General features: G+C 38.5%; 1 protein-coding gene and 1 pseudogene across 3 annotated transcripts in view; one reads left to right on the top strand and one right to left on the bottom strand.

The window, feature by feature from the left end:
* LOC110544550 (UDP-glucuronosyltransferase 2B17-like) overlaps positions 1-4250 on the top strand; it is a 42102-nt pseudogene extending 37852 nt beyond the window's left edge.
* A 2300-nt stretch (positions 4251-6550) lies between these two features.
* The window catches only part of LOC132646047 (UDP-glucuronosyltransferase 2B17-like), a 47211-nt gene continuing 31057 nt past the window's right edge, over positions 6551-22704 (bottom strand). Inside the window, exons 1-6 of one of the 3 annotated variants that reach the window (XM_060380864.1) lie at positions 20322-21107; positions 17231-17379; positions 15834-15965; positions 12110-12197; positions 11466-11685; positions 6551-7210 (exon numbers count right to left, since the gene is read on the bottom strand). In XM_060380864.1, the coding sequence (XP_060236847.1) occupies positions 6931-7210; positions 11466-11685; positions 12110-12197; positions 15834-15965; positions 17231-17379; positions 20322-21045 (1593 nt within the window). In that variant the 5' untranslated portion in view covers positions 21046-21107 and the 3' untranslated portion in view covers positions 6551-6930. Of the gene's footprint in view, positions 7211-11465; positions 11686-12109; positions 12198-12490; positions 15966-17230; positions 17380-20321; positions 21108-22704 lie in introns of those variants that run through there. The other 2 variants (XR_009590935.1, XM_060380865.1) reach the window with 2 other exon arrangements.

Below are 22704 nucleotides of genomic sequence, written 5' to 3' on the forward strand. Positions count from 1 at the left end.
CAGCCAGGACATGTAACCTAGGTGCTGGTGTATGCTGGTAAGCTAATCAGTTGGATGTGGATGCAGGAATTCATTAAGTAGCACAAGGTCAGTGTCAGCTACACACCAAGTCCAGAAAAAAAACAAAACAAAACAACTATGCTACACAAAAAAATATTTCATTGTACTCTCTGCCACAAATCTGCATTCTCTGCTACCTTACACAACACAGCACTCGTGTGGACATCTATGTAGTTAATATTGAGTCATTTCTAGAGCTTTTTTCCAAACCAACAAATGTTAGGTAAGTCTGCAAATTCACTCATCTTTAATTTTTTATTGTATGCATTGTTTCTTCAGCTATAAAGAGAATGCCATGAGATTGTCAAGAATCCACCATGATCAGCCAGTGAAGCCCCTGGACAGAGCTGTCTTCTGGATTGAGTATGTCATGCGCAACAAAGGAGCCAAGCACCTTCGCCCAGCTCTCCATGACCTCAGCTGGTTCCAGTACCACTCTCTGGATGTGATTGGGTTTCTGGTGGTCTGTGTGGTAGCTGTGGTATTCACTATCACAAAATTTTGCCTCTTTTGTTGCCACAAGACTGCTAACCTGGGTAAAAAGAAGAAAAAAGAATAGCTGCATTGAAGTATGAAGTGGAGAGCTCTGAGAGATGAGCCTCTGCCAGTGGCTTCCAGCAAGAAAAGGTTGCCATGTCAGGTTCTTTCCCTCTCAACCAAGACAGTGCCAGGACTTCTTTCAAGATTGCTTTCTCAGATTCACTGTATGTTTAAACAGGCAAATTTTCATGTCAAATATACACTTGAGGTTATAAAAACAAAATCAAGTGTTTGCTTTGGAATGTTTTGATGTAATTGAGGAGCTATGATCCCCAACAATCACTGAGCTTAACCGTGGTTTCCAAAATTCTTATGGGCATAAAGCCTTGGAAAAGGCCCCTCTAAGTAGCAATTACCTTTATAAACACCCAATATGCCTGGACTTTATTTGGTAGAATTCTTGTCTTTTTTTTTTTTAACCACTCCTATGTAATAGTGTTTAGATGCCATGCTTTTGAAATAGACTCACACTTCACTCTTCTGCCTGTCTAAGGAAAGCCATTGTTTCTGGTTATTTTACGGAAAACAGACCTCCCATTGTTTAATTCTGAACAACTGTGATGAAGTTTAGCCTCCTCCAACAGGGGCATTCTTCCATTCAGCACAATTATTCCTACCTGCTCCTTCTTTAAATTCCAGTAATAGGGAGGTTCTATGACGTGACCCACTTAAGATTTCATTTCTCTACTCAAGTTAGTAAAAGTCCAGGAATCCTAAAGATCATGAATACAGATTCAAATGGCAGTCATGTCATAGCATTGTGAGAAGTTGTAGCACTCATTTGCATCTTCAGTGACAGCTTACACCCACCCTTTATTAAGTTCATCCTGGACAGAGACCTGTTTTACTCATTTTGTATCTCCACTTCATAGAACAATATGATTCTTACTGAATGGTTTATTTGTTTGTTTGTTTGTTTGTTGGATGAATCCATGCATCTCGTTCTTTAATCCTGGTTGTGATTATGAATGCTCATGAGTAGGACAAAATTATAAATGTAATTGAACAGGACTGTTCTATTGTGATATTGCTAATTCAGACATTACTCGATAGTGTTTTTCGAGAAATGGAAAGACTGCTTCAGGGCATAGTGTGATATATCTATGTTGAAGACATTTGTTCTTCATTTTTATTTATTTTTATTAAGAAAGAAACAGGATTTTCTTCTCAAAGCTGTTCAGCCTTGTGACTGCACACTATCAAAACAATTCAATGTAATCCACTTTACCTGAAAACCATTGTCTTTGACAGTAATACTCCAGTGCAGGAGCCTGCCAGTAGAGTCAAATAGTTCCTGAGTGGGGAGTGAGAATTAAAAGAAAACAACACACAACACACAAGGGATCCACTCAGGGGGACTATCAATAGAAACTGTAGTACATGGTTTATTCCACATTCCATTTTTTAAAATTTAACTTTATTTATTCATTTATTACAATTTATTTAGAACCCCCTCCCTCAGAGGTGGGGTGAGGGAGGTCAAAGTGCCAGCCATTGAGTTAATGTCAGAAATAGTCCCTGTTCCCTTTACTAGGGAACCCATTTGGATACTTACCTACCATGGACTACATTCAAGCAGAGGTTCTAGGTTATATTCATACATGGTCCTTGGTTGGAGAAACAGTCTCAGAAAAGACCCCTGTGCCCTGATATATTAGGTACTTGTGGAGATCCTGTCCTCTCGTGGTCATACTGATTTCCCCTTATTTCATATGATTCCCTGCACTCTGCCGAAGGTTTGGTTATGAGTCTCAGCATCTGCTTTGATACACTGATAGGTAGAGTCTTTTAGAGGCCCTGTCTGGTAGGCTTCTGTTCTGTTACCTGTTTTCTCCTAATTCTAATGTCCATCCCATTTGTCTTTCTAAGTGAAGATTGATCATTTTACCCCGGGTCCTCTTTTTTGTTTATCTTCTTTAGGTGTACAGATTTTAGTATGTTTATCCTACCTTATAGGTCTAGTACCCACTTATATGTGAGTATATACCATGTGTCTTTCTGCTTCTGAGATACCTCACTCAGGATGATCTTTTCTAGATTTCACCATTTGCCTGCAAATTTCATGATTTCCTTGTTTTTAATTGCTAAGTAGTGCACCATATCTGAGGGGCACAGGATCTGAAATTCTGAAATTGGTGAGTAGAGGGGCAGCTAAAGCCAGAACATTGACATTGATGCTTCCTGGGTGAGAGGGAACAACCTGTGAGCTGATGCCATTTGGATCCAGGTCACCCCACAGACATATTTGGGAACTAAGAGTGGTAAATATTCAACCCCCTGCACCCAATCATGAGCCTCCCTCTGTGGCTGAGATGGTTCTCAGTACCCACTGCTCCACACGTGGGCCTCCCTGCTCTGTAACTGAGACAGCAGAGGCTGGCCTCCCAGTTCTGTGGCAGCAGTGGGCAGCTGCACTGTCCTCATAGGTCTGCAGAGGCAGTGGGCAGCTATAGGGGCATCTGAGGGCCTTCGAGTGGGCGGCTCTACCATCCACCCATGTCTGTGTCTGGGGTGGCAGCTATCCCAAACAGGAGCCTCCAGGCTCAGTGACTGAGACAACTGTAGAGGCTACCCGAATTTATGGTCTCCCTGCCAACTGGAAAAACAGTGGACACCAGAGAGCTGAAAGATCTACACTCACATTTGTCCCTGAAAGCCCAAATCTGAGAGAATAAGACTATAAGAGCCAGAGGGCCAAGACATCTGCTGTGAAGTTGCATCTTTGAGAAATATCAGGAAAGCTACACCCAAGTAGCCTCTAAAGCATGGGTGCCTAAAGAAATTTTGAATAAGGATGACACCAATTGTCCTGCTAATATGGAAAGGGGTAAATCTCATCCTGACCCCAACTCTACACAAAATTATCATAGGCAGTTCAGGAATGCTGAGAGCGGGATACAGTCTTTTCAAGGCAAGTACCTCCCAATTGGAATTTCTTTAAATAAAAGAAAGCTGATAATAGACAAATTCATTGCTTCATTCTGTTTTCATTATTTGAATTTATCCTAAAATATTAGGTTGCATATTTATACTTCCAACCATACCCTTATTTTTATGTTAATTTCTTTTGTATTTTGATGCTGAAAGATAACTGCCGTAAACATTACATAGCTCTCTTATAAGAGTTCTCAAATCACAACAGATCCTTGCATGAATGACCACCAGTGTGGCTGCTAGTCAATATCCCTTGCTCATGTACTTCATTTCAAACATACATCAAGCTTCATGATCACAGGTAACTTACACTGAAGAAGTGCAAGTGTTCTGTGGTGCTGTGGTAGACTTAGAGTAACAGAATGCTAACAACATATGGGATGCTAAGAAATGAGACTTTAGAAACAAGGTTATTTCCTGCTATGGTTTGAATGAAAAAAGTCACTGATAAACTGGTGTAGCTGAACCCCTTTTCCTAAATTGGTGGTGCCGTTTGAGGTTATAGAGTTCTAAGGAATTTAAATCTTGCTGGAGGAAGTGCATCACTGGAAGAAGCTCTGCAAATCTGCAGCTTGGCCCACTTTCTACTATTGTCTCTGCTGCTTATTTGTGATCAGGGAGAATCCTTCTACTCCCTACAGCCTTGCCTTCTCACCTGCCATGCATTCTAAGGACCTAATCAGAATTCATAATAAACTGTTATGTTTTTGCCTTGAGCTGCAGTATATTATTTTTAATTTTTTAATTTTCTTTTAATATTAGTTACAGCTTATTAACTTTGTATCCCAGTTGTAGCCCTCTTCCTCGTCCCAATTTTACCCTCCCTTCCTCATCTCCTCCTTGCCCCTTTCCAAGACAACAGATAGGGGAGGTCCTCCTCCCCTTCCATCTGACCCTGGCTTATCAGGTACCTTCAGACTGGCTGCAAAGTCCTCCTCTGTGGCCTAGCAAGGCTGCCCTCCCTTGGGGGGGAGTCAAAGAGCCCGCCATTGAGTTTATGTCAGAAACAGTCCCTGTTCCCCTTACTAGGGTACCCACTTGGATACTGAGCTACCATGGGTTACATCTGAGCAGAGGTTCTAGGTTATATCCGTACATGGTCCTTGGTTGGAGAAACAATCTCATAAAAGACCCCTGGGTCCTGATATATTAGGTCCTTGTGCAGCTCCTGTCCTCTCCAGGTCATATTAACTCCCCATTTTTTCATATGAGTCCCTGCATTCTGCCAAAGGTTTGGTTATAAGTCTGGGCATCTGCATTGATACACTGCTAGGTAGAGTCTTTCAGAGGCCCTCTGCGGTAGACACCTCTCCTGTTACCTGTTTTCTCCTACTTCCAATGACCATCCCATTGTCTTTCTAAGTGAGGATTGATCATCTTACCCCAGGTCCTCCTTTTTTTTATCTTCTTTAGGTGTATAGATTTCAGTATGTTTACCATATCTTATAGCTCTATATAAGTGATTATATACCATGTGTGTCTTTCTCCTTCTGGGATACCTCACCCAGAATGATCTTTTCTAAATCCCACCATTTGCCTGCAAATTTCATGATTTCCTTGTTTTTAATTGCTGAGTAGTATTCCATTGAGTAAAGGTACCACAATTTCTGTATCCATTCCTCCATTGAGGGACATCTGGGTTGTTTTCAGGTTCTGGCTATTATGAATAAAGCTGCTACAAACATGGTTGAACAAATTTTCTTGTTGTGTGCTTGCGGATCTTTTGGATACATGCCTAGGAGTGGTATAGCTGGATCTTGAGGAAGCAGCATTCCTACCTGTCTGAGAAAGTGCCAGATTGATTTCCAAAGTGATTGTTCAAGTTTACAGTCCCACCAGGGTTCCCCTTTCTCCACAACCTCTCCAGCTTGTGTTGTTATTTGAGTTTTTTATTTTACCCTTTTGGATGTGTATAAGGTGAAATCTCAGTGTTGTTTTGATTTGCATCTGTCTGATGGCTAAGAATGTTGAGCATCTCTTTAAGTGTTTCTCTTCCATTCTATATTCCTCTATAGAGAATTCTCTGTTTAGCTCTGTACCACATTTTTAAATTGGATTGCTTGATTTATTGCTTTTTTAACTTCTTTAGTTCTTTATGTATTCTGGATATCAGCCCTCTGTCAGATATAAAGTTGGTGAAGGTCCTTTCCCACTGTGTAGGCTGTCATTTTGTTCTGATGACAGTATCTTTTGCTTACAGAAGCTTTTCAGTTTCCTGAGGTCCCATTTATTGATTGTTGCTCTTAGAGCATGTGCTGTTTGTGTTCTGTTCAGGAAGTTGTCTCCTATGCCAGTGAGTTCTAGGCTCTTCCCCACTTTTTCTTCTAACCAATTTAGAGTATCTGATTTCATGTTGAGGTCTTTGATTCACTTGGATTTTAGTTTTATGCAGGGTAAAAAATATGTATCTATTTTCATTTTTCTGCATGTAGACATCCAGTTGGGCCAGCACCATTTGTTGAAGATGCTGTCTTTTTTCCATTGAATGGCTTTGGCTTCTTTGTCAAAATTCAAGTATTCATAGCTGTGTGGGTACTGCAGGATATTTTGATACAACAACAAAAGAGTAGGTAATTCATTTTCCAACCCTGTTTTTACTTAATCTTTCAGCCTCAAATGTTTTCTTTGCAAACTCTTGAATAAAGGCCTTGAAATATTGCTTCTCCACTAGATTGCAGAACTCTGTTCTTTATCAACATTTGATAACTGGAGTGTATGATTTAAAATGCTCTAAATTTCATATGAAAATATTGGAGAAAACCTTGTTTTAGTATGTCACAATTTTACATATTTTAATAGTTAACCCATTCTATATAGATATTAATTCAGAAAATTTATAGTCTATGAAGTAGATGACTGAATTTTATACACTATTTTAGAATGAAATTTTGATCATTTGATGTTTGCTAATAATTTCTATGGAGCGTACAAATCCCTACCATTTAAAATGTATTTCTAAAATAAGCCACACTATCCCCAAGACTACAAAAATGAAGACTTTTACAGGAAAACCATATTTATATGTGAGTACTTAAATTTAGTGCTTTTTTATTTTAGAAATCTCCAGAGTCAGATTGAAGAATGAATCAAGTGAACAGTGTTCAAATACTGGTAGGTAAATAGTTTCATTTTTAAGACTTTGTCAAGTACTTCCTCATTTTCCTTTTTTATACCCTATGCATGATTGTTTTACATTACATAGTTTAGAAATTAAAAGAAATGATGGCATTCTTTGATCACATATCAGTAGCCACAGCTATATATATGTCTTCTTACATGCTATAAAAATTACAAAGAAGATATGCCTTGATAAAGTAATCAGTGAATGTCTGGAAGGTGGTTCATAAATTAGAAGGATGCTGAAATTCAGTTCATGTAGTGTGTTCTCAATGAGCTCTATTCAGTCTTCTTTTTCTTTTCCTCCCTTGCAAAGAATCGGTAAACAAGCAAGCAGCCCTTTACAGTAAGGGTAGCAATGGCTGCCACACAGGCGAGTAGGAATCCTATCACATCCAGAGAGTGGTACTGGTACCAGGTGAGATTAAAGGCGAGTGGTCTCAGGTGTTTGGCCCCTTTGTGGCGCATGACAAACTCAATCCAGAAGACAGCTCTGTCTAGTGGCTTCATAGGCTGGTCATGGTGAATGGTTGATAGCCACATAACATTCTCTTTATAGCTGTAAGAGATAAAATAGGCATCAATTCACTGAATGAATTAAAATACACATTTACAAGTTTTTGTGTAGGCAGTAAAGATGATTATACAAAATAGCAGGAAAATGATTTGTTTTACATTCATGCCTAGGAAGATGTTATCAGGGATCTCTGAGCTTCTTGAGCATACAAGAAGCATATGGAAGCACATACTCAGAAAGGCTGGAAAAGAGAAAATGTCCCGAAAATGAGACAGTTGAAGGACCACGCATGGAGGTAACCTAGAACCCCTGCACAGATGTAGCCCATGGCAGCTCAGTGTTCAAGTGTGTACCCTAGTAAGGGGAACAGATTTTGTCTTTGACATGAACTTAGTGGCTGGCTTCTTGATCACCTCCTCCTGCTGGGGGAGCAGCCTTATCAGGCCACAGAGGAAGACAATGCAGCCAATCCTGATGAGACATGATAGGCTAGGGTTAGAAGGATGGGAAGGAAGACCTCTCCTATCAGTGGCCTAGGGAAGAGGCATGGAAGGAGAAGAGGAAGGGAGGGTAGGATTGGGAGTGGATAAGGGAGGGGGCTAGAGCTGGTATATAAAGTGAATAAATGTAGTAAGTAAAAATAAAATAAAAGTATTGTGAGCCAGGAAAAAAAAAAAAACTTTACAGAACAAAGTGAGGTATTATTTGAGTCTATGATACTTCAGTTGTCCAGTGTCATAATATGGTTCAAGATCATGTGAGGAGATTCCTCAGTGCTTGTGAGAAAACTCCAAGAAAACAACATAAAAAAATAAAAAACAAAAAACAAACAAACAGAAAACATGGACTCATTCATGGATTATGCCTCTTAGATGTAGCAGACAGGAGTGATTTTATATCAGGTTATTCATAACAACTGGCTCTTGCCATTTGTTTATATGCCTCTATGGAATACCATACTTCACTGGAGAAGGCTTGTCCACACTGCTCATGTGACTCCTCTTAACTCTCAGAGAACAAATTGCCTGATGCTCTAAATAAAGCAGGAAATTGCATGACACTATTTTGTCTCATTTATCAGCCCCAATCTCCCAGGTTCCGTTGCCATTCTAGAATGATAAACAACCTAGTAAGCAATGAAAAACTAACTTTTCATGAAAATTTTATACTAGCATCAGAATATACTAGTTTAAGACTAAATTCTCCCAAGTTCCCACAATGACACATGTATTTCTAATGGTTGATAAGAGGTTGGATTTGAAAAGAAAATTTTATGAAATGCCATATCAGTCATTAAAGACTGTAATTACAAAAGTTTCCTGGTTCTTATTAATTAGATATAATGGCTGCTTTTCGTTACTTTTATATATTTCTCATGAAAGTTACTAATTTTTCAGTGAAATTAATAGAAAGTCTAACTTTCTTCTCATTTACAATGACAAGAATTATTATTGAATTACATAAATTATTCTAATTGTAAAATGGAATAAAAACTTTTGCTATTATATTTAAGTGTGTGTATGTGTGTAAGGTATTTGAGGAGTTGGAGTTTTTGTATATCGACAGACATGGGCACTGGGAACTGAGCTGTGGTCTTCTGCTAGCGTAAGCCTTGCTCTTACCTACTAAGCCATCCTAGATTCTATTTCCTGCTATTATTTTATTATCTTCTTTTTGGTTAGCAGTGTGATTTTTAGAAATAAAGTGGTCAAAATTTCACAATGAAGCATTACAAGAACATTGATTCTAGTTCTGAAATGATTATTAATGAATATGTAAAAGAGAAGGGTTACACAGAGACATGAGTCAACAACCCTAAATATCAGTTTGATGTAGCAAAAGAAGTAATTGCAATGGTGGTAACATACCCTCCTATTATTTACAAGGACTGATTGGAAATTTGTGTATTACTTTTTATTATATCATCCTCATTTCTTAGGATGCATATTGCAGCATTTTAAAATTAGGATTCAACTTCTTTGATGGAAGAATAGGAAGAATTAGAGAGGGGTAGGAGGCAAATAAAGAAGAGGGTGAAGGGAAATGGCTGTATTCAGTAGTCTGATAAAGAAAATTGGAAGAAGGGTGGGTCCTTTGGAAGGGGGAACGAGGTTATTACAAAAAGAGCAAAATGGATAAAATAACAATAAAGATGTCTAAGAAAGACACTAATAAAAATATTAACTTATATCCAACTTCCTTTTCTATATGCTATTCCATGTATAAGCATATATGTAGTTTCTATAAACTATTCTTTATTATTATTATTTTCATTTATTACAATTTATTCAATGTTTATCCCGGCTGTGGCCACCTGCTTCATCTCCTCCCAATCTAACCCTCCATTCCTCTTCTACTCCTATGCACCTCCCCTAGTACACTGATAAGAGAGGTCCTCCTTCCTTTCTATTTGACCCTAACCTTTCAGGTCTCATCAGGACTGGTTGCATTGTCTTCCTCTGTGGCCTGGCGAGGCTGCACCCTCCAGGGGGAGGTGATCAGAGAGTCTGTCTCTGAGTTTATGCCAGAGAAAGCCCCTGATTTCCTTACTAGAGAACCCACTTGTAGACTGCATCTCTGGACTACATCTGAGCTGGTGTTTTAAGTCTTCTCCATGCATTTTCCTAGTTTGGAGTATCAGTCTCTGCAGGGTACCTAGGGCTCAGATGTGTTTGGCTCTGTTGGTCTCCTTTTGGAGCTCCCGCCCCCTCCAGGTCTTTCTATCTCCCCCTTCTTTCATAAGATTCCATGCACTCTGTCCAAAGTTTGGCTATGGGTCTCAGCATCAGCTTCAACACCTCAATAAGTAGCAACTTCCAATGGCCGACTGAGGTAGGCTCCTGTCCTATTCCCTGTGTTCTCCTGCTTCCAATGTTATTGCATTAATCCTTCTGAATGAGGACTGAACATCTTTCCTAGGGTGTTCCTTCTTGATTAGCTTCTTCAGGAGTATAGATTTTAGTGTATTTACCCTCTATAATATATCTAATATGTACTTATAGGTGAGTACACACCATGTCTGTCTTTCTGATTCTGGGATACTTCATTCAGGATGATCGTTTTTAGTTCCTGCCATTTGCCTCCTGCAAGTTTCATGATTTTCTTGTAAAAAACTATTCTTATCTGAACTGATGGTGACCGCTCCAAGAGCCAAGGACTACCTAACATAAACCCCAATGCCAGACACGAAAAGCCCTGTTTTGAGATGTTGGCCAGGACTGTCAAAGAGACTTACAGACTTAAAAACATACAGACTTGATGTTGACCTTAGTTATTCTCCAGAGGTAGAAAGTCAGTTTCTATTGATGAAAGAGCATGCACATCAGAAACCACAGAACTTTGAGCTGTAACTGATTCCAAAGCACCTTATCTGAAATATTAGCTCTCATGATAAATCATAGAATGGAGGATTGGAACATTATAAGAAGTGGAGGGCAAAGATAGCTGCTGTGAAAGCTATACTCATGAGGTCTCAACAATATGGTTGCCTAAATAAGATCTGAATAAGGATGACGTCAATAGTCAAGCTAATATGAAAAAGAATAAATCTCACCCTAGGCCCAACTCTACACAATATTATTATAGGCATCTAAGAAATGCTGAGAGTTGTAGAGAAATAACTTTTTCCAGGAAATTACCTCCAAATTGTATTTTTTTCATTAAAGAAATGATGATGGACATATTCTTTATTTCACTCTTATGTTTTCACTATTTGAATTTATCCTAATATATTAGGTTGCATATTTAAACATCCAACCATATGCTTTACTTTTATGATAATATCTATTGTATTTTCGTGCTGAATATTGTAACTTCCATAAAACGTACATATCTCTTTTATAACATTTAAGCTTGATTGTGGTAATGTTATCCTACGGCTTCTGTGTGCAACAGAGCTGGTTGGTACCTGACATTTTATTTACTTCGCTTATTTGCTATATAAGTTCTATACTATCCTTAAAATGCTAACTATTTGCCTTACTAAAAGAATTGAAAAGAAAAATTGGTCAGTGCTGGTGACATATGCCTATTGGTCAAGCAGTCTGGAGGATGAAGCAGAAAAGTTTTGCACTTTGGATCAGCCTGATACACATTGCAAGGAAACATAAAGTAAAACATGGAAATAAAGAACAAGAAGAAAGAAGAAAAAAAAATCATGGCACTGAATCATGTTCTAATTTGTCTCTGCACCTATCATTGTTTTTGCCTTCAAGATAATTCTTGCTTCTTTGGCCTTCCATAAGAAGCACAATGAATAAAGAAGTAATGGATACACATTTTAGGAAGTTACACTCACGAAGGATTGTCGATGACTGCCTCCAGGGCATTGAGCAAATCTGACTTTGACATTGTTCTGATATTTAATGCAACAGCTGCTCCTTTGGCCACCATGTGGGCAATGTTATCATGTTGTTCTCCAAACAGAGGAATGCCAATCATGGGGATTCCATGGTGGATCGCCTCATAGATGCCATTGGCTCCACCGTGAGTTATGAAGGCTTTGGTTTTGGGGTGTCCTAGAATAAGATGAATTCAGGGTAACATTAATTAGCTGTCTTAGACATAAGAAAAGAAATGAATACTATGAGGAGCTCAAAGGAGATTTTTCTACATGAAGATTTTTATACTCAAACCTCACTGAAATGTTTTTCTTTCTTAGAGCAAGAAGAAGTTAAATACACAGAGAAAGTTTTGTAGATTTTAGTGTGACTTGAGACTTGAACTATGTAATACTGAACACATAAAGTACATAGTTGAATACATACAGTACATAGGAGATAAGAGAAAATGAGTGTTAACAAAAGACCAGATGCATAACACAACTTGTTATCTTTAAAGAAATAGTGCCTTCTCTAAGTGTAATATGAAGACTTTTGAAGTCAACCAGGATGGGTATAGAGAAAGTCAGTCATGACTCAGCATTGTTTTCCAGAGTCTTACCAAGAAGATCATTCTGGGGGAGCCACTTGTAGACTCTAGTATTGGGTCCTAAGTTGGCTGGTTTTTTGCCATCAAATCTCCAAAGAACCTGTTAAATATGAGATTATCTTGATTTCTGGAGCCAAATTTAACATTTTCCAGACTGAGCAAGTTATATTAAGGAATATAAATTGATCTATAGGTACTTTCATGTATATACCAGCAGTTAATGAAAAAGATGCCATGAACTTGAAAGAGAGTATGGGCACCATACAAGAGAGTTTGGAGAGAAGAGTGGGAAGGTAGAAATGATATAGGGAGCCTTGTAGAAGAATGGGGGCAAGGATAGAAAGACCCAGAGGGAACAGGAGCTCCACAAGAGGAACAACAGTTCTAACCTACCTGGTCCCAACATGACTTGGACTAGACTTAGACCCTCTACATGTATATACACAAAAGTCAGCTTAGCCTCCATGTGTGTGCCCCAGAAAAGGGATGGGGGATGTCTCTGACAAGGTCTTTGTTGCATGACTTTTGATCACTTCACCCTGGCATGGCTGTGTAACCAGGACACTGTAAGAGAGGAAATAAACAGTCCTAATGAGACTGCCTGTGCTGAAGTGGGTTTGTGCAGGGAAGGCCTCCACTATTTTAGGGGCAGGAGAGGGAGAGAGATGTGTGAGGGGAGGACAGGGAGGCAACAGGGAGCTATGATTCAGATTAATAGTAAACATCTAAACAAAAAAATATAAAAATAAAACAAAATAAAAAGTAATTTCAAAAAATAACTTTAAATATGTAACTTTTTTATTTTAAACACAACAGAGCTAAATACTTCCCCTGGGATTGATGAGGAAATCAAAAGAGTTGAGTAATGAGATCCTTCAAAGATGGAGATGAAGAGTGTGCCAGCAGTTTCTGTGTTTATTTTTACATTCAGACAGGTTGAATGCAATCCTCATTTTCCAAGCAGGGTTATTTACACAAATCAGATAGTTCATGACACATGACTATGTTTACTATATGGACATGGTGTCATAATTCAATTGAAGAAAGCAGTGGCCCATTACTAATAATTTATATTTTATATAAATTTTGTCTCATCTTGGGCCAAATAAAGACCATAAGCACCAAGGAAGAAGTCAGTCTACGAATCACACAGAACCCTATGTCACCTGAGAATTTCTTTCTACTGATATTATAGCTTCTTAGACCTGTGTATGTGTGGATACTCACACATCAAAGGACCATTAGGTTTATTTACCTCTCAAGTCAAAACCACTCTAGATATTCTTTATCTAAAATAATTACAAAGAGGGTGATATCAGGAATGAATTCGCAGAAGAAGAATTCTTAGTGATTCTTAAGAACCACTCCAAGAAAATGGATGAGTATTTTGACTTCCGTTTCTTCAAAACATGAGATTGTACTTGGAAGGTGTTTTCACTGTCCTGTCAGGTGTAGTGGGTAGGACTGGGTTTACTTTAGTTTAACCACTATTGTTTGTAGACAAATCTTGTAAAATGAAGAATGGTCCACATGTCTAACATAGACTTACTATGTGACGGGTACTGGATCACAGCAAATAAACTAATGTAGATGATTATACAACAGTTTTTCCATTAGAATATTTATTATGTTCATAAATGTTCAAAGATTTAAATTTAATCTCCAGAAAATTACTTTGTAGTGTGCTTTATGAAGTGAAGCACACTACACTGAAAATGTTTTCATAGCAGGTTCTGTTAGACTCTTTCTTATTTTCATATTCCTTTCTTGAATCTTACGATTTTCATTCTCTCTAGTTATAAGCAAAGCTGGGTGTTTCATATTTTATGATACACAGAGATTATTATAAGAGCAGTACTCACATCTGTCTTTCCTTTATGCATTTCTTCTACAAATATTTGGCAAGGCAGCCCTGAAACATTTTTTTAATTATCTTTTTTTAAAGTTAATCAAAAGGGAACTTTTTTATATTAATTACAGTTTATTCACTTGTATCCCAGCTGTAGCCCCCTCCCTCATTTTCTTCCTATCACAGGTTACTCTCTCATCTCCCCCTATGCCCTTCTCCAAGTCCACTAGTAGGGAAGGTCCTCTTCCCCTTCCATCTGACCCTAGCTAGCCTTTCAGGTCTCATCAGGACTGGCTGCAATGTCTTCCTCTATGGCCTGGTAAGGCTGCTACCCTCTAAGGGGGAGGTTATCAAAAAGCCAGCCACTGAGTTCATGTCAGACAATCCCTGTTCCCCTTACTCATTAACACACTTGGAGACTGAACTGCCACAGGCCATATCTTTGCAGGTGTTCTAGGTTATCTCCTTGCATGGTCCTTGGTTGGAGTATCAGTCTCTTTTTTTGCTTGGTTAATCATGCCAAGCTTGAGCATAGGAGATCTTTCCAACTTCTGATATCTTCTTGTATTTCTCTCTTCAGAGATTGGAATTTTTTTTATATACAAGTCTTTGACTTGCTTAGTTAGAGTCACACCAAGGTACTTTATGTCCTTTGTGGTTATTGTGAAGGGCGTTATTTTCCTAATTCTTTCTCAGCTCCTTTTTCTTTTGCATACAGGAGGGCTACTGATATTTTTTTCAAATTAATTTTGGATCCATGCACTTTGCTGAAGGTGTTTATCTGCTATAGGAGTTCCCTGGTAGAATTTTTGGGGTCATTCATGTATACCAACATATGATCTGCAAATATTGATACTTTGATGTCTTCCTTTCCAATTTGTATGCCCTTGATCACTTTACTTGTCTTATTCCTCTAGCAAGGACTTCAAGAACTATGTTGAAGAAATGTGGAGAGAGTGGACAGCCTTACCTTGTCCCTGATTTTAGTGGGATTGCTTTAAGTTTCTCTCTGTTTAGTTTGATGTTGGCTATAGGCTTGCTGTGTAATGCCTGTACTAGCATCTGTTTCAGAAAAGACCTCTGGGCCTTTTGAATGACAGTTGATTATTTAAATGGCCCTCTCAACTACACATTGAACAAGCCTACTTCAAAATTAGGATGCAGAGCAGAGCCATGATACATTTCAGACAGTTTCAATACCTGCATAATATTATTCGTCTAGAAAATGAAATAAATGTGAATAATCCCACCAAAACTTTTATGTATGCATTGAGTTTAAATAATCAACAAATGTAACTAGTGACTCTGAAGAGCAAGGTCCTCTCACACCAGCATTTCAGAATGTGCCCACAGAGATCACAGTGCTTATATAAGAGATATTCTAGGTCAAAACAACTTCTGGACAACTTGTATTACATTGTAACATTTGTTATGCATATCTGTTTCTAAATTGGGTAATGTAAATTACAGCTTACCTAAAACTTTACCTTTCACCAGTAATTTTTGTAATAAGAACATGTTTTGTCATTTATTTTTTTAAGGAACAATTTTTTTATTTTAATTTTTATCAATTACACTTTATTCACTTTGTATCCCCCCATAAACCGCTCCTTCCTCCCTTCTCAATTTCCCTCCCCCTTCTCTACACATGCCTCTCCCCAAGTCCACTGATAGGGGAGGTCTTCCTCTTCTTCCTTCTGATCCTAGTCTATCAGATCTCATCGGGAGTGGCTGCATTGTCTTCCTCTATGGTCTGGTAAGGATGCTCTCCTCTCAGGGGAAAGTGATCAAAGAGCATGTCAATCAGTTCATGTCCCTGTTCCCACTGTAATCAGAACTTTGAACGACTTTTATACAGTGGAGTCCAATGAGGGGACTTTATCTCACCTTTTGTGGAATCTGGGCAAGGGCCCATGCAACTGTGTTGGCCATTTCCTCTGTCATGTTACTGACCATGGACCCCAAAGAAAACAGCACAACCCCATGCTCTCCAGAGCTCTGGACAAAGTCTTCCATTTCCTGTTAAGAAAGAACCTGCTTCGTCACAAAGTAACAACTGAAGAGAAATCACTTGTGTAAACTTTTACGAAAATAACTAGAATAAAAATTGAAGTGTTCCTAGGAAGTTTTAGAATACTGCTGTTAAAAATGCAGAAGACAAAAATAGCAAGGTCAAACACTTTGAACATCACAGGCAGCAGTTCCAAGTGTACTCACACATAATTCAACCACCTACTAAATATTTTGGTCTGGCAAAATGAAAACGCAGAAGTACAAGAATACTATGTATGATGTAGTCATTAAATTGTAGCTCATTTACATTTTCTCATTCTAAAGAGAGTGTAATTTTTTCCTTAGTATTTTTTGTTCTCTATGTTGGTTCATTTAATATTATTAACTAACGTTTGATGAAATAGTATCTTTATTGTAGTATATACATACATGTAGTTAATAAAAATTTCCAACTATGATCAATAAAATGTTTTCTTTTGCAAAATAATCATAACTGCATTGACAAAATGTACCATGATGATTTTTTGACATTATGTGTAAATATGGTATTTTCACAGATGACCTCCACAATCTACTGCTTAAAGCTGAAATTGTGTCTATATTGTTTCACTGGATATCAAACCATTACCTCTGATATACACTAATCACCACTTTTGAATAATTGACAGTTTCTCATCCAGTTTAACTAACTTAATTTGTTTGTCTTTTGTGTGTCTATGCATGGACATGTGTGTATGTTTTTGTAAGTGTGTTGAGAGGTCGTGGTATTGGAGAGAGTCCCGGTCTTTGTTTTTGCACATGGATCCAAAGGTAAAAATCAAGAGTCTTTGCCTTTCAGTCTTTAATATATATATATTTGATTCTGTCTCTAATTGAACATGAATCCCACTATTCTTAGCAGGTTAATAGCCATCAAGCTGTTGGTCTTACCCTGTTTTAGCCATCTCAGGACTAAATCATACATACCATGCCAGGATACCCAACTTTTTACATGGGTGTTGGGGATTCAAACTCACATCCTCTGGGTTGCTTGGTAATAACCTTACCCGGTGACTAACTACCCAAATACCTTACTTGACTTCCTTTAACTCAAATAATAGGAACATTTCCCATGTCTCTCATGTTCTCTCCTGAGTTTACTGAGCTCCTAGTTAGCAGTATGCTTGATTCCTATGTATCTCTGTCATTGGGAGAAAATGTAGTGAAAGGTGTAGAAACACTTTCAGCACAAGTGAAATTAAAAAACAAAAGAAATTAAAAATTGTACTTACCTCAGGCAAGGGTTTAGCAGGTTTGCAGTGGAGTCCTCCAACATAGTCAACATTTGGTAAGGTTGGGTGAGGAAATTCCAAATCCCAGTAGGACCTAATGAGCCACATTTCTGCTTTGCTGACTGTCTCAGCTAAGGTGGTGGGCCTTCCTAGATGGAGAAGATGAGCAAATGAAAAGGGAAAAAGCTAACTGGATTGTCATCTGAATGTAAAATATGTTTCGTAGAGGTGTTGGAAGAATTGGTGTTTGATGTACCCCATGTGCATTTAAATAAATAAATAAACCCAATGTTTATTTATATGTAACATAATTTGCATATATAATAGATTTGAAGCTCATATAATATACATAAATATCAGTTTGGTTTAATTTTAATGCAAACTATAAGAATCACCTAATGTATTCACAATAATTTGAAATGATCCACTAAACCAATGTAACAATAAGCACAAGTTTTACTTCTATCTAAGCTTCAGAAGGACCAGTGCAAATGCAAATACACATTCCAGGTTCAAAACTCAACCCATGCTGTGTACCCTGGACAAATTTCATCAGGGACAGTGTAGTTTGTAACTAGTCCTTTTTTCTTGTTTTGCCAAGGCAGCAGCAAGTTTATGAATGGTTGAAAGTACGCTTAGTGCTTCTAATCTTTTTTTAATTAAATTTTTATTTTTTCATATTAATTACAGTTTATTCACTTTGTATCCCAGCTGTAGCCCACTCCCTCATTTCCTCCCAATCCCACCCCCTCCCTCATCTCCTCCCATTCCCTTCTCTAAGTCCACCAATAGGGGAGATCCTCTTCCCTTTTCATCTGACCTTAGCCTATCAGGTTTCAATAGGACTGGCTGTAGTGTCCTCTTTTGTGGCCTGAAAAGGCTGCTCTGCCCTCGGTGGGGGGTGGGGGGGAGATCAAAGGGCCCACCACTGAGTTCATCTCAGAAACAGTCCCTGTTTCCCTTGCTAGGGAACCAGCTTGGGAATTGTGGTGTCATGGGCTCCAACTGAGCAGTGTTCTAGGTTATATCCATTAAGGTTCTTGGTTGGAGTATCAGTCTCAGAAAAGATCCCTATGCCCAGATATTTTTGGTTCTGTTGCTCCCCTTTTGGAGCTCCTGTCCTCTCCAGTTCCCATTAACTCTCCCTTCTTTCATAGGATTCCCTGCACTCTGCCCCAAATTTGGTTAAAGAGTCTCAGCATCTTCTTTGATACACTGCTGGGTAGAGTTTTTCAGAGGCCCTCTGTGGTAGGCTCCTGTCCTGTTTCTTGTTTTCTCCTTCCAATGTTCATCCCATTTGTCTTTCTGAGTGAGGACTGATCATTTTACCCAGGGAACTCCTTGCTTAACTCCTTTAGTTGTACAGGTTATAGTAAGTTTTATAGATTGTATTATATAATCTGTATTATAGATCTAGTATCCACTTGTATGTGAGTATATACCATGAACCCCTGCACATATATAGCCCATTGCAGCTCAGTCTCCAAGTGGGTTCCCTAGTTAGGGAAACAGAGACTGTCTCTGACATGGACTCAGTGGCTGACTCTTTGACCTCCCCCACCCAGAGGGAGGAGCAGCCTTGCTAGGCCACAGAAGAGGGCAATGCAGCCAGTCCAGAATAGACCTGATAAGCTAGGATCAGATGGAAGGGGAGGAAGATCTCCCCTGTCAGTGGACTTAGAGAGGGGCAGGAAGGAGATGATGGAGGGTGGGATTGGGAGGGAATGAGAGGGGGGCTACAGCTGGGATGCAAAGTAAGAAAACTGTAGTTAATATAAAAATAATTAAAAAAAAAGATCATCCTGAGTGAGGTATCCCAGAAGCAGAAAGACTTATACAGTATATACTCACATATAAGTGCTTCTACTCTTGTTTCATACTAAGAAATTCCATGTCATTTATCTTGCAAAAAAGTCACAATATTTTTTTATTTGAAAGCCTTATTTATCATATTATTTGCATTTTTACTGTTAAATGAGATACCAAGCTATCTTTTTAATAATTGTTACAAAGAAATAAATCCGTTTCACTGAAGTAGGTTCACATCTGTCCCACACTACAAATTGTACATTTACTAAGTGCCCTTAGAAATCAACTTACCTAATCATTATAAATTTAACGGTGCATAACATTTGCTGGAATAAGCACTAAAATATTTTATGTTTTTATTATTACTTCTCAAAATGATACTTTTTGCCTGTGTCCCATAATAAGAAAAGTTAAATTTATAATGATTAGATAAGTCACAATATTTTTAGAATTATGAAATGAGAGATTTATTTTTTGAAAGAATGAACATGACATGAAAAATAGCAACTGAAGGACTGTGTGTCCCTGTTTCTATAGAATTTAGATATTCTTTCAATAGATGCTAGAAAAGGATACAATTAAGAAATGTGAGGTTGGTTGAAGCCTCAGTTCCATTTTTAAGTCTGTGAACTAACGCAGCATATTTCAAAATTAGGGAAGTTCTTTAGTAACCCAGGAAAAATATTTATAATTTATCCTCTTATGTATGTGTATTGTATCTGTGTGAGTATAAGCTAAGCTAATTTAGGTGCCTGTGGATACCATACAAGGGCAGCAGGGCCTCAGAAGCTGAACATAGAGGCAATTTTGAATCCCTGGACATGGGTGAGAGCTAGGATGCTTCCAGAACCTACATTTTAGTTTTAAATAAAGCATAGCCCTAAGCAAGAGAAAATAATTTCTTCAATGTTATATATGCATGTTTATTCCATTAAATATATCATTCTTTACTGTACACTAATGAAGATCTGTGTAACTAGCTAGTGACCTATTAAGATAGAGGGTAAATTACAGAAAAAGGATTAAAAAATCACATAGAGAAAGTCTACTTGTGTCTCTTTGCAATTGTATAGCTGACCAGAATGCTTTATATCAGGTCTCCTGCCTTCTTCTATTTGATCAATAAAATGAGCTTTAGCAGAATGTTTCAGAGTTTCTTAGCCAATATTGTATTATATTTGACCACCTAGAAAAGAAAACCTCACTTTGTATTTCATGGACAGATAGCTTTAAATGCATGTGCAAGTTAGGTCCTAGGCTATCGATGAGAAACATAACTTACCCAAAGTTTCACTGTAGAACTGATCCCATTTCTTTTCATCAAATGTCTGGAACCAAAAGTCAAAATAAAGCATACATATCATATTTTTCACCCTCTCTAAGAATGTCATTTGACCACCTAGTCCTGACAAAATCATAGGTACATAAGAGGGAGGGAGCACAAATCCTCCAGTGTACTTTTCCATTGTGTAGCCTGGAGTGCAACGAAGACTGTAAAGAAAAGGAATATGGAGCAGTTCAGCTATCAGTTCCCCACAGGGAGCAATCGCATCTGAGATCAGGACATCAAACTTGGATTTCTGCAGTTTTGCCATAAGATGTTTGTTTGAAACTGTGTCTTTACAAAGACTTTGATAATAAGCAGAATATTCTGTAAACATATTTTGTAGCAAGGGAGAAAATGATAAACATGTATCTCTTGGTAGCTCATAAGTCCACATATTCACAATCTTTGTGAAAAAACTTTCCAGATCATCTTTACTGATAGTTGTAGAAAAAGTTTCAAATTTAAGGCCAGGCGATTTTTCGGGATCAAGCAAAATGGAAGCTGATGGTCTCAGAACAGTCACTTCATGACCCCTCTGTACAAGTTCATCCAGTATTATCTTTAAATTCATCCAGTGACTGTACTCCATCGGCCACACCAACACCTTCCCACAGTTACCAGATCTGAAGCAGCAACTCATCTGCAGCAGGAGCAGGGCAAAAATCCACTTCACAGGCATCCTGGGAGAGCACAGTCCTCTGTTCAGAGTGTCTTCCCTTCTCTCACTGTTTGCCCTTATGTCTAAACAGAAAAGAGCAATGAGTTAAAATGTAACCTGAGTTGTTTAAAGCAAATATACTTAATAATTTGTAGGCTGAGGAAGGTAGTTAAAGAAAAAATTTAACTTTTTAATATTTGCATGTGCGTGTTTAATGTCATGTTTTGTAATGAGGTGAAATTAGAAATCATATCCTGAGTGTATAACTCTTCTGTTTGCAAAAGATTTGAATAGTGGAAAGAACACTTGTTAGTGAGACGTGAGTCTGACTTTCTTTCTCAACTAGAACCCAAGGTGTCTTGTCAGTGTTTATGGATATCATTTTCAAGAACATATTTGTAAGAATGTTGATTAATGTCAGAGACAGTACCTGTTCCTATTACTATGGACACTGAACTGCCATGGGCTACATCTGTGCAGGAGTTCTAGGTTATCTCCATGAATGGTCCTTGGCTGCAGTATCAGCATGAACTGATTGGGCTGCTCTTTGATCACCTCCCCCTAAGTGGGGAGCAGCCTTACCAGGATACAGAGGAAGATAATGCAGCTTGATTAGACCTGATAGACTAGGGTCAGAAGGAAGGGGAAGAAGACCTCCTCTATAGGTGGACTGGGGTAGGGGCTTGGTGGAGAAGAAGGAGAGGTGGGGTCGGGAGGGGAAGAGGAAAGGAGCTACAGGGGAGATACAAAGTGAATAAATTGTAATTAATAAAAATAAAAGTTAAAAAAAAATTAAACCTGATTTTAAAAAATAAAGATATGAAAGAGGCATGAAAAAGAGAATGTTGATTAATGTATTTACTTACATACAATATCGAAATATGCTTGACAGTGTGTCTTACTGATAGGAACCCTGGGAATCAGATAGGTAAGAGTTTCTGAGTGAGTTGTCCCAGAAGCAAAAAGACACACATGGTATATACTCACTCATATAGACATACAACATAGGACAAACCCACTAAAACCTGTGCATCTAAAGAAACTAAGGAAGAGAGAGGACCCTAACTAATGTGTCCAATCCCCATCCGGAAAGGCAAAGAGGATGCACATCAGAAGAAGAAGAAAACAGGAAACAACCTAGGAACCTACCACAGAGGGCCTCTGAAAGTCTCTGCCCTACAGACTATCAAAGCAGATGCTGAGCCTGATGGGCAACTGTTGGGCAGAGTGAATGGAATTTTATGTAAGAACTGGGAAATAGTAAGAGCTGGAGAGGACAGGGTATCCACAAGGAGAGCAACAGAACAAGAAAATTTGAACACAGGGAACTTCCCAGAGACTCATACTCCAACCAAGGACTATTCATAGAGATAACCCAGAACCCCTGCACAGATGTAGCCCAAGGCAGTTCAGAGTCAGGGTTACATAGTAATGTGAAGAGGGACTGCCTCTGACATGAACTGACCGGCCTGCTCTTTAGTCACCTCCTCCTGAGGGGAAGCAGGCTTACCAGGCCATAGTAGAGGACAATGCAGACACTTTTGATGTGAACTGATGGACTAAGATCAGAAAGGAGAGGAGAACCTCCCCTATCAGTGGACTTGGGGAGTGGCATGCATGCAGAGGGAGGAGGGAGGGTGGGATTGGGAGGAGAGAAGTGAGGGGCTTATGGGGGGATGC

The sequence above is a fragment of the Meriones unguiculatus genome, chromosome 3 (assembly GCF_030254825.1).
Source record: "Meriones unguiculatus strain TT.TT164.6M chromosome 3, Bangor_MerUng_6.1, whole genome shotgun sequence".
Classification (NCBI taxonomy): domain Eukaryota; kingdom Metazoa; phylum Chordata; class Mammalia; order Rodentia; family Muridae; genus Meriones; species Meriones unguiculatus.